The sequence below is a fragment of the Budorcas taxicolor genome, chromosome 21 (assembly GCF_023091745.1).
Source record: "Budorcas taxicolor isolate Tak-1 chromosome 21, Takin1.1, whole genome shotgun sequence".
NCBI lineage: Eukaryota > Metazoa > Chordata > Mammalia > Artiodactyla > Bovidae > Budorcas > Budorcas taxicolor.
The window spans coordinates 23,973,859-23,985,256 of record NC_068930.1 but is presented as its reverse complement, the minus strand read 5'-3'; the positions used below and the strand labels follow the sequence as shown (position 1 = coordinate 23,985,256).

At 51.9% G+C, this 11,398-nt stretch overlaps 1 protein-coding gene across 2 annotated transcripts; it reads right to left on the bottom strand.

Moving 5' to 3' along the window:
* Positions 1-3,856: 3,856 nt before the first annotated feature.
* MESP2 (mesoderm posterior bHLH transcription factor 2) lies at positions 3,857-6,225 on the bottom strand. 2 transcript variants are annotated; one of them, XM_052660048.1, is made up of 2 exons: positions 5,329-6,225; positions 3,857-4,274 (listed from the first exon to the last, which is right to left on the bottom strand). In XM_052660048.1, exons 1-2 carry the CDS (start codon positions 6,223-6,225, stop codon positions 4,005-4,007), a joined length of 1,167 nt encoding a protein of 388 aa, XP_052516008.1. In that variant the 3' UTR covers positions 3,857-4,004. The 2 variants fall into 2 exon arrangements, with proteins under 2 accessions (XP_052516008.1, XP_052516009.1); XM_052660049.1 differs by having other exon boundaries at positions 5,395-6,225.
* Between the last annotated feature and the right edge of the window lie 5,173 nt (positions 6,226-11,398).

The following is an 11,398-nucleotide window of genomic DNA, read 5'->3' as shown; positions in this document are numbered from 1 at the left end:
ATTCTGTATTCCAAAGCCAAATTTGCCTGTTACCCCAGGTGTTTCTTGATTTCCTACTTTTGCATTCCAGTCCCCTATAATGAAAAGGACATCTTTTTTGGGTGTTAGTTCTAAAAGGTCTTGTAGGTCTTCATAGAACCGTTCAACTTCAGCTTCTTCAGTGTTACTGGTTGGGGCATAGACTTGGATTACCGTGATATTGAATGGTTTGCCTTGGAAATGAACAAAGATCATTCTGTCCTTTTTGAGATTGCATCCAAGTACTGCATTTCAGACTCTTGTTGACCATGATGGCTACTCCATTTCTTCTAAGGGATTCCTGCCCACAGTAGTAGATATAATGGTCATCTGAGTTAAATTCACCCATTCCAGTCCATTTTAGTTTGCTGATTCCTGGAATGTCGGCATTCATTCTTGCCATCTCCTGTTTGACCACTTCCGATTTGTCTTGATTCATGGACCTGACATTCCAGGTTCCTATGCAATATTGCTCTTTACAGCATCAGACCTTGCTTCTGTCACCAGTCACATCCACAACTGGGTATTGTTTTTGGCTTTGGCTCCATCCCTGCATTCTTTCTGGAGTTATTTCTCCACTGATCTCCAGTAGCATATTGGGCACCTACTGACTTGGGGAGTTCCTCTTTCAGTATCCTATCATTTTTGCCTTTTCATACTGTTCATGGGGTTCTCAAGGCAAGAATACTGAAGTGGTTTGCCATTCCCTTCTCCAGTGGACCACATTCTGTCAGGCCTCTCCACCATGACCCGCCCGTCTTGGGTGGCCCCACACGGCATGGCTTAGTTTCATTGAATTAGACAAGACTGTGGTCCGTGTGATTAGATTGACTAGTTTTCTGTGATTATGGTTTCAGTGTGTCTGCCCTCTGATGCCCTCTCACAACACCTACCATCTTACTTGGGTTTCTCTTACCTTGGACCTGGGGTATCTCTTCAGGGCTGCTCCAGCAAAACGCAGCCGCTGCTCCTTAACTTGAATGAGGGGTATCTAATGTGGAAGCGATCCTCCATTTGGGGATGTGGTAGTTACCTGCTCGTCACCTGACCGCTCACAGCACTGGCGTTCACAACACCTGTGTGGCTGGAGGAACTATGTCCAGACGATGCCAAAGGGACAGGCAGAGCCAGAGACCTGTTTGCAGGTGGTAGGCAGAACAAGAGGTGACTAGAAGTCCAGTTGCTCAGTCTCGGTCCAGAGCTTTGTCTGCAGGTGGATCCACCTCTCCCAGCCAGCAGGTGATGGCATGGCCTTAAGATGAGCCAGAAGCAGCAGGGGGTGGTGCCCTCTCTCACCTCCCCACCCTCCAGGAGACGCCTCACGAGGCATGTCCTCTGCACTGCAGGGTCATTGAAAGGCCTAGGAGAGGTACTCAGCAAATTTCCAGTCTCCTGTGGATGGTGCCTGGGTCCCCAGGAAGGTAGGGGTAGACCAGTCATCCCAGGAGGGGCCAGCCTCCCCTGCAAGGCACTTCGTGGAGGTGCAGCCAAGAGCAGCTCTGCCTGGGGTGGAGCCATAAATCAAGGCAAGGAGCTGATGATCCTGAGAGGTAGGGCTGAGCCTGCACTCCCAAAGGGTAAGGACAGGGGTAGGAGGCTGACCTAACCCCCCAGGCCCTGCCTCCCCCACTCCGGCAGCAACTAGGAAGTGTCCCAGGCAACTCCAGCTGGGGCGACAGCAGCCTTTTGCCTCTGCCTTTGTATCTCCCAGAGGAACATCTCTTGAGGGGAGTTGGGAGAACAGGGTTGCCAACTTCTAGAAGACGCTCAGCTCTGGCTGCTGCTGGTGGGAGCTCCACTCCAGCCCCTGATGATGTCATTAGTGACTGGACCAGGAAGTACTTCTCTCTGTCCCTGTAAAGACTATGCCTAGACAGGTGGGAGCCAAAGGAAGGAGACGGGCGGTTATTCAGCTCCACCTTCTGTGCAGGCGCTGTGAGACTGTGGAGCCAAGACCTTGGGTCTTCTCAAGAAGGAAAGAGCACTGGACAGGGAGTCAGGGGCTTGAAGTTCCAACCCAGCTGAAGGGCTGGATAGAGTTCTCCTCTCTCTGGACCTGTTTTCATACAAATGAAAGAGCAAAAAATATCCATTGCTCCTGGACCTGGCTGGGCCTCAGCCCCAGGTTCCCAGGTCCTGGCTCCATGCACTGAATCACACTCTCAGGGTGGGACCCTGGAACCAGATGATTCAACCTGTTATTGAGGTGAGGGGACCACTGGACTGGAGCATCTCTGGGGTTACGTAACTCTATCCAGGTATTCTGTATTGAGCTTTTGTTGTTGTTGTTTAGTTGCTAAGTCGTGTCCAACTCTTTGTGACCCCATGGACTGTAGCTCGCCAGGCTCCTCTGTCCATGGGATTCCCTAGGTAAGAATACTAGAGTGGGTTGCCACTTACTTTTCTAAGGGATATTCCTGACTCAGGGATCAAATCCACATCTCCTACATTGATAAGCAGATTCTTTCCCACTGAGCCACCTGGGAAGCACTGAGCAATTACCATGTGCCAAGCCTAAGAACCCTGAGAGGTAGGGTTTATAGTCTCCACAGCTGAGGAGACAGAGGCTCAGGGAAGTTTTGAAGCTTGCCCAGAGTTACACAGAGTTAAGAGCTGAATGAATGTACACCCAGGGCAGCGGCATCCTGTGTCCATCTCCTTGCTGTATGCAACCTCGGCTGAGGTTTCCTCCTCCTCTGAGGGGGCTGGCAGCTCCTACAGAGGGCCCTGGGGTAGGAAACAGAACCCACTTCTGAAAGGTTGGGGGACTGGTCACCTAAACCAGTTCCTCTTTTAAGAGATGGAGAAACTGAGGCACAGAGGAGTGACTTGCCTGGGGTCAAAGGGCACATCAGCAGACAGCGGGTCAGATGGGAGGCCCTGCGTGTGGGAACTCATGCTCTGCTCTTCCTCCTGCCCCTCTCTCACACTGCACCATTAGAACGGCCCCCAGCCTGGCTTCATTTCCATGAGGCTGCCATAAAGACCGAGGAAGGCTCTGACTAGGCTGTCTCATGGCAGGGCCGATAAAATAATACACTGGGCCTAACCCATGGGAAAAGACGCCGATGCTGAGAAAGACTTAAGGCAAAAGGGGGTGGCAGAGGATGAGCTGGTTGGATGGCCATGAATCTGAGCAAATTCTGGGAGACAGTGAAGGACAGGGAACCTGGCATGCTGTAGGCCATGGAGTTGCACAGAGCTGGACACAACTGAGCGACTGAACAGCAGCACACGGGAGCCACACACAAGCACCTTTTGGGAAACAATTCCACCTAACTGTGAAAGAGCCCTGTGGGTCAGCAGGAATGCACCCAGGAGAATGGGAAAGGGCCACAGTAGTGGAGTTGAGGCAAGGGGACAGACCCAAGTGTTAACCCACCTTGCCCAGCGGACCAGGTGGAGCCCCTGCACGATAATTACTGTCAAATTGGCAATTGAGGGCCTACATCAACCTCAGCAGGCCTAGATTCCCACTGGGGAAAAGCAGCATGACTTGTTCCTTGCTCTATGGAAACATTTTTACTTTTCCAGAAGCAATAAAAACCCAGGTAGACAGAAGAAAAACAGACCACACCAATTTTTTTTTTTAAGAAGTACAAAATCTAAGCATATAGATTTCTTCTCACTCCCACCCCACCCACCCCCCACCCCCCGTCCACTCCCCTACCAGTTCCAGCCTGGCCAGCCACTGTGGTCAAGTAACCACCATCTTACTGCCACTCAGGCTGTGCCCTGAAGAGCACTGGACATTCTAGGGGATGTCGAGGAGTGGAGGGACTGCCCCAGCCCCGACTTCAGCCAGGGAGGTGACCCCCTATCTGCTTTAAACACTGCTTCTATGAAAGACATCACTTGGAAAAGGGATCCTTGATAAAAGAAAGCCTGAATACTACTGAAGTAGCCAATGATGTGGGCAGCCTACACTACAGGCCTGATTCCTGGCTGAAAAGGGGGGTGGCCTTTAATATTGGCAGGCAAGGCCATTAGTAGAACATGCCCAGGTGAGTCCCCGCCAAATCTTCTTGCCAAAATTCAGGGCAGCCGCTGAGCGGAAGGCCTGAGTTCTGGGGAAGGCTTTCCTCACTGAGCTGGAAGGTAGGGCCTGGTCCCTGGTCCTCCGAGTTGGGCAGCACCTCTGGAGGGTGGCTCCAGCATCCCCACTGGGTCTGAGGCTGGAGTCGCTGGCAGGCAGGGCGGGGCAAGGGAGGAGGGGTTTCTGGCAACAGACAGGACTCCGGAGACACAGAGATACCCTGAGGGAGAGAAGAGCAGCAGGTTAGTGGGCCACTGCCTCAGGCCCTGAAATCCCAAACCTGAAGGTTGCCCATAGTGTGGCTGGCAGCTGCTGAACGGCCCTGGGGCCATAGATGCGCTGAACGACAATGGTGAAGGGTACAGGCTCTGGAGACACACTGCTGCTGCTACTGCTGCTAAGTTGCTTCAGTCGGGTCCGACTCTGTGCGACCCCGTAGACGGCAGCCCACCAGGCTCCCCCATCCCTGGGATTCTCCAGGCAAGAACACTGGAGTGGGTTGCCATTTCCTTCTCCAATGCATGAAAGTGGAAAGTGAAGTCGCTCAGTCGTGTCCGACTCTTCACAACCCCATGGACTGCAGCCTACCAGGCTCCTCCGTCCATGGGATTTTCCAGGCAAGAGTGCCATTGCCTTCTCCGGGAGATACACTGCCAGGGTTCAAATCCCAGCTCAGCTACTCACTAGCTGTGAGAACTCGTGGATAACCTCTTTTAGTCTCAGTTTTTTCCTCTAAAACACGGTGATGATGACAACAAAACCCACTTCATAGGGCTGCTGGAGGGCTGATGAGTTAATACACGTAAAGTACCAAGAATGGGGTTGGGCACACAGTAAGCATTCAGTAAATCTCCTTTATCAATATGCTCTTTTATGGAAGCTTGAGGAAAACTTGAAGGTCACCAGTTCCAAGCCCATCTACTTAGGAAGCCCCTACCCCTGGGACAGCCAGGCCTCCCCTCCATTCTCACCGCCCCCGACCTCCCGGCAATACGGAGCACGGAGCACCAGGAGGGAATTTCCTGAAGGTCCCTGCTACCTTCCACCCTGTAGTCTTGAAAGCAAGTCTTAAGATTCCCCCCTCCTCCACATGGCTGTGAAGGCGTTTAGGTAGAGGTGGGGGTGGCCTTAACTTCCCAGGGGCCCACCCGTCTCCCCAAGGAGGTTAGGGTCCTCTTCATCCCTCCGCTTCAGTTTCTCTCCATCCCTAATCAGGATTAGGTAACCCGGGATCTAAAAGGCATGAGATTCTCGGGAGACCAGAGCTTACTCACCCCCTCCGTTTCCAATCGAAGCCTGGGGACCACTCCGAGGGAAGTGGCGAGAGCCTGGGCGCGCACCTGGTACACTGCAGCCAGCTCCAGAGACGCGGGGGGCGATGTCCAGGGCGTGGGCTGGTTCCGGGGCTCTGGGGGTGTCTGCGTTCCACAACAGGCTTGAGGCGGCGTCCAAAGGGCCGCATCAGGGGCTCTTCCTTGAGAGAGCTGCGGGGGCGACTGCATCCCAGGGCAGTAAGGGGGTGTCAGCCAGGGTCCCATGTCGGGGACCCTGCTCCCCAGGCGCTCGGGCGCCGCTAGGGCCTCGGGGCGGACGGGCGGGGACCCGCAGGACACCGCGGCACCGGCGGCCGGGCCGGAGCAGCAGCCTTGCCTCTGCGCCTCCGCGGAGCCGCCGTCGGGGCACAGCGCGCAGCCCCGAGGGGGCGCCGCGACACTGCGCTGCCGGCGCCGGCGCTGCAGGCTGTCCTCGCTGAGGCCCAGCACGGCCGACAGGTGTCCGATGTAGCGGATGGCCAGGCGCAGCGTCTCGATCTTGGTCAGGCTCTGGCCGGCGGGCGCCACGGACGGAGGCAGGAAGCGGCGCAGCTCGTGGAGGGCGCGGGCGAGCGTGCGCATGCGCAGCTTCTCGCGCTCGCTGGCGCTCTGCCGCTGCCCGCCTGCCGGCCGGCTGCGCGCTCGGCTGGGCGCCGTCGAGGCGGCCTCTGCGGCGCCGCGGGCTGCGGGCACGGGCTGCGAGGGCCTGCGGGCGCGGTCGCAGGGGCATGAGCCCGAGGAATCCGAGGAGGAGGAGGCCGGGGACGTGGAATCCGAGTGGCCGACCCAGCCCCAGCCCTGAGGGAAGATCCAGTGCTCGTGGCCGAGGAGGCTCTGCAGAGGAGGCGACTGGGCCATGGCCGGGGCTGGCTGCGGGCTCCTCGAGGCAGGCCGGGCCGGCCACCTCCAGGACTGAGCTTTTATTCGGACCGAAGGTGCGAGGTGGACCCCTGCCAGGTTGCGGAGAGGTGTCAAAACCCACAGAGCCCAGGGAAGGTCTGGGCAGGGGGGCCCTGGGAAAGCGGGCCCATTTGCGGAGGTGTGGATTCTGACTCCTCTGGGGGGCTCTAATGGAGGTCCCTGCTGCCGGGGGAAGTGTGGGAGGAACAATTCGCATCTGGATGGAGCCGCGAAGCTTCTCACCGTGTTCCCACCCACCCCGCCTCGTCCACTGCTCCGGTGCGTGCCCGGACCCGGACAGTGGTGGGCAGTGGCACCGTCTGGGGGCGGCCAGGCAGCCCCTCAAATGACTCATGGACCCCTGCAAAGAGTGGCCGCCTCCCTCATCACCACCCTCCAGGAGGCTGTGCCCAGTAACTCCCACCCAAGTGCCTAAAATTGTGTGGGGTAAGGCGTCAAGATAAATGCCGCGGGACTTGCTCACAGTGATGGCGGGAGAGGGGGTTGGGGAAAGGAGCGGAGGTCCAGGTGGACCTTTCCTGGGTTCCCAGAACCCGCACTTGCTGCTTCGCCAAGTGATACCGAGAAGGTCATCTCACTGTCCAGTTTCTTTCCCTGAAAAATAGGACAGAGCCAGCAGCCCAGAGAAGAGACATGGAGCGTAGTGGGTGATGGAAATGAGGGAGGGTGGGCCCCCAGGTGGGCCTGAATCAGATCCTCCTTATTTGCTGTGTGACCTTGGAGAGTTCATTTAACTCCTCTGAGGCTCATCCTCATGACAGTAATAACATAAAATACCTACCACCTAGGATGATTGCTGGTGCTAAATGGAACCATCTATGGGACCACTTAGTAGAAGCCTGGCAAGTGGGCTAAATGTTTGCTACTATCATTTTCTAAAGAAAGTATCAATATTTATGTCTCAAGATGCTTGTGGGCATTAACCATTTAATTCATATTTGTTTAGCAGCTTACGAATGTCACGCATGCCAGAGTGAACAAGAGAGTTGTGGTCTCTGCTCTCTTGGGATTTCAGTCTTATGGGGAGATATGTCAGCATATAATTAGTAGCTCCACTGCTAGCTTGCTGTGTGTCCTTGGGCAGCTCTGAGCCTGAGCTCTTAAAACAGGAGTAATAATTATGCTATCTGCTCACAGGACTGTTTTTACAGTCTTATAGTATAACCTTTGACACAGTAAAGTTTAAAAGTGCCCACTCCTCAGCAATAATTGCAGTTTAAAGGAGGCGTCAGTGTTCTTCATATCTTCCGAGAAAAGGCTGAAATCCAGGGTTAACGGCCAAGTGAGGACCAGGAATGGTTGAGGTCTGGCCACAGAGGCAGAGAGGTCACAGCTGGGCCTTGAACCATGATTAGGATGTGCCTAGGGAGAGAGGCAGGCAGGTAGAGAGCATTCTGAATATGGGAACTGCATAAGCAGAGGCCTGGCAGGGGGACTTCCCAGTGTGCTTCGGTGTGCCGAGATGATGTGAAGAGCACAAGCTCACCTTGGCTGGGGCCATGCTAAGAAGGTGGATTTTACTCCTAAGACAAGGGGGAGCCAAGTGACTTCTGAGCAGAAGTGTGACAAAAAAAAAAAAAAAAAAAAACACCTCAGCATTCAGTAACCAAAAGTTAATGTGATGATGTTTCAAGAGTAGTTAACTTGCACCAGCCTAAAGTAATAAATGGCCTTGTGGTAGTTTTGTGACTGTTTAAAAATTAACTTTTACTTACACCAGTTATATAACAATATGTTCTCTGTGTAAGAAATGGAAACATAAAGCTGGACTCCCTGTAACCGCTCCCCAAGGGTCATGTGTCCTTCTAGACTTGGTCCCTGTGCACTCCCAGAAACATTTGTATCCTTAGAAAACATATGGTATAAATGAGATAACATTATGGCAAGTTGTCTGTAATTTGCTTTTTCTCATTCAGCAGTGTATCTTAGAGCCTTCCATGTCAGGACATGTTCAGCTGACTCATAGTTGGTCTTAGTTGATTTAATTTTAACTGGAAAAAAAAAATAATGATAGGTGCAGATAAACCTTCAATGATGAAATTATATCACTTTCTCCTCAGAACTTAATTCTTTAAATATTGGAGAAAATATGCCCAAGTTACTACTCTATGATGAAATAATAATTGACATCGAAAATAAGATTGGTCAGGGCACCTGTTTTTAGTTTAACTACTATCAATAATGAGGGCACATAATTTGTCCATCACACAAAAAGAAGGTGGAATCAATCAACAATGGCCTTGATTTCAAACAGGAAGGAAGCAATTAGTTATGCAGTGTTTCATGATTTAAAAGGGTTTAAACCAAGGTTAAAAAAAATAATAATCCTGGGTACTTCCCTGGTGGTCCAGTGGTTATGACTCCTTGTTTCCAAGGCAGGGGGCGTGAGTTCAGTCCCTGGTTAAGGAGCTAAGATCTCACATGCTGCATGGCGCAGCCAAATAATAATAATAATAATTTAAAGAATAATAATCCTTTTTTCTAAGGAGAGGGAGATTTAGAAAATAGTCAGTCCTACACTTTTAAGGATTAAAATAATGGCAAATCATTATTTATCCAAGGCTGTACAATAATACTTTAAAGATCTTGACATATACTATCAGGAAATTTATGTAGACGTAACTGATAGTTATAAACGGGATTCATCAGGTTTCATGTATATTTCTTGATCTGGATTCTGGAGTGTCAGATTGAGGTGCTGTTGATATTGAGTGCTCCAACTCACCTCTTTTCACGGCAATATAGTATTCATAGCATGCTCACACCATAGTCAGTCTCTTTTAATGCACCTTTGGTGTGTTTTTAGCTTTTGCCAAAGAGTGCTGCTTTGCACAGGCAACTAGGTATGGAGTGGTGGAGTGGCCTTGTGATTCCCAGGAAGGAACAAGCCTGGAGGGATCTCCTGTGAGAGCACTTGGTGAATTAGGGGAATTGACCATTGGCAGAGCCCTGCGTACTGTCCTTTCCTCTCTAGCATAGCCTGGCTTCCTTCTGTCTTAGTTTGGGTTAGTCCTAGAGCCCAGGCCTCAGGCTGACTGTGGAATGGCAGTGCATAAGTTCTGGGAGGTGAGGCCCTGGAGCTGGTCCACTGTGGCCCCTGGCTGTTCGCCGGGCCCCTCAGCCAGGCTCCGGGAGCACAGGGGCACACTGCTGGCCCCACTCAGCATTGGGAGGCAGTGTGGCTTAATGATTAGGAGCCTGGACTGTAGAATCAGACCTAGGTTTAGAGTCCAGGCTTCATCCTTTCTCAGCTGTCAGAACTTGAGCAACTTTACCTCAGTTTTCTTGTCTATTAAGTGGGGATTCTCATTTCCAGGGCAATTGTTGGTGCAAAAGCAAGATAATGCATGTCTGGGGACTTTCCTAGAGATCCAGTGGTTAGGACACTGTGCTTCCAACATCACAGGCGTGGGTTCAGTCCCTGGTCGGGGAAGTAGGATCCAGCATGCACCACGGTGTGGCCAAAAAATAAATAAAAAATAATAAATGTTAAAAAAAAAATCTGTTCAGTCACTCAGTCGTGTCTGACTCTTTGTGACCCCTTGGACTGCAGCACACCAGGCTTCCCTGTCCTTCACCATCTCCCAGTTTGCTCAAGCTCATATCCTTTGAGTCAGCAATGCTGTCCAACCGTCTCATCCTCTGTCGTCCCCTTCTCTTGCCCTCAATCTTTCCCAGCATCAGGGTCTTTTCCAATGAGTCAGCTCTTCTCATTGGGTGGCCAAAGTACTGAAGCTTCAGCTTAAGCATCAGTCCTTCCAATGAATATTCAGGACTTGACTGAATATTAGGATTGACTGGTTTGATCTCCTTGCAGTCCAAGAGACTCTCAAGAGTCTTCTCCAACACCACACTTCAAAAGCATAAATTCTTTGACACTCAGCTTTCTTTATGGTCCAACTCACATCCGTAAATGACTACTGGAAAAACCATAGCTTCGGTTATATGGACCTTTGTGGGCAAAGCGATGCCTCTGCTTTTTAATATGCTGTCCAGTACTCTTGCCTGGAAAATCCCATGGACGGAGGAGCCTGGTGGGCTACAGTCCATGGGGTTGCAAAGAGTCGGACACGACTGAGAGACTTCACTTCACTAGGTTTTTCATAGCTTTTCTTCCAAGGAATCACTGTCTTTTAATTCTGTGGCTGCAGTCACCATCTGCAGTGATTTTGGAGCCCAAGAAAATAGTCTCTCATGGTTTCCATTTTTTCCCTGTCTCTTTGCCGTGAAGTGATGGGACTCCTTAAAAAGAAAAGGTAATGTATGTCATCACCACCATGTCATAGAGCCTTTGTTTATAAGTCTTATAGCAAGTTCGGGGCAGCAGAATGAAGTGGGTTAAGGACAAGATTGCATTGTGGTAAGACGGCTGACAGCTTCATCCGTGGCCCCAGAAGATAGTTCCTTCCTCCCTCACTCTAGCACCAGGCCTTGGGCATCCTGCCCTAACCCCCTCCTCCAACTTCATCGTGTCTTCTCCATGGATCCAGGATGGGGTTTGTCCTCAGCAGGGCACTCCAGCTCCTGGCCTGTGGCAGGGCTCACCAGTGCTGCAGGGCAGAGGCAATGGAAGAGTTCTAGGTGTTGGAGCTGGAACCAGAGCCAACTGGCCCAACCAAGGCCAGAAAGCGGAGAATCCGAATCAGCTTCTCCTGGTGGACTGGGTCCTGGCCCAGGTGTTTCCCACTTGCTCTCTGGCCCTGAGACTCTCAAGCATTCTTCCTTGTGTGCTTGAAGCAGCCCCGGGTGCTGCATGAACAAGCGAGGTCCAGCCCCCATCCCCCAGGGGCTTCCAGCTGGGCAGTCTCCATTTCTCGTTCATTTGACTTGCCTGGTGAAAGGAGGGATATCTATGGCTGTGTGCTGTTAGATAAGGTGATTAACTTTTGAGCCTCAGCATGATAGTGACACCAGTTTCACCCCCTTCTTCCTATGATAGGAGGAGGTGGTAGCTAGATCAGGGAACCATGGTCAGTAGAATGTTCACTAGTGTGGCAGACTCTTCTGGTTGTCCACACACTGTCTGTTATTGCCTCTATTCTTCTTTCTTCTTTAATAACAGGGCTCTGTATTACGTAGGGTAATGTGCCCAACTGAAAACTACATTTCC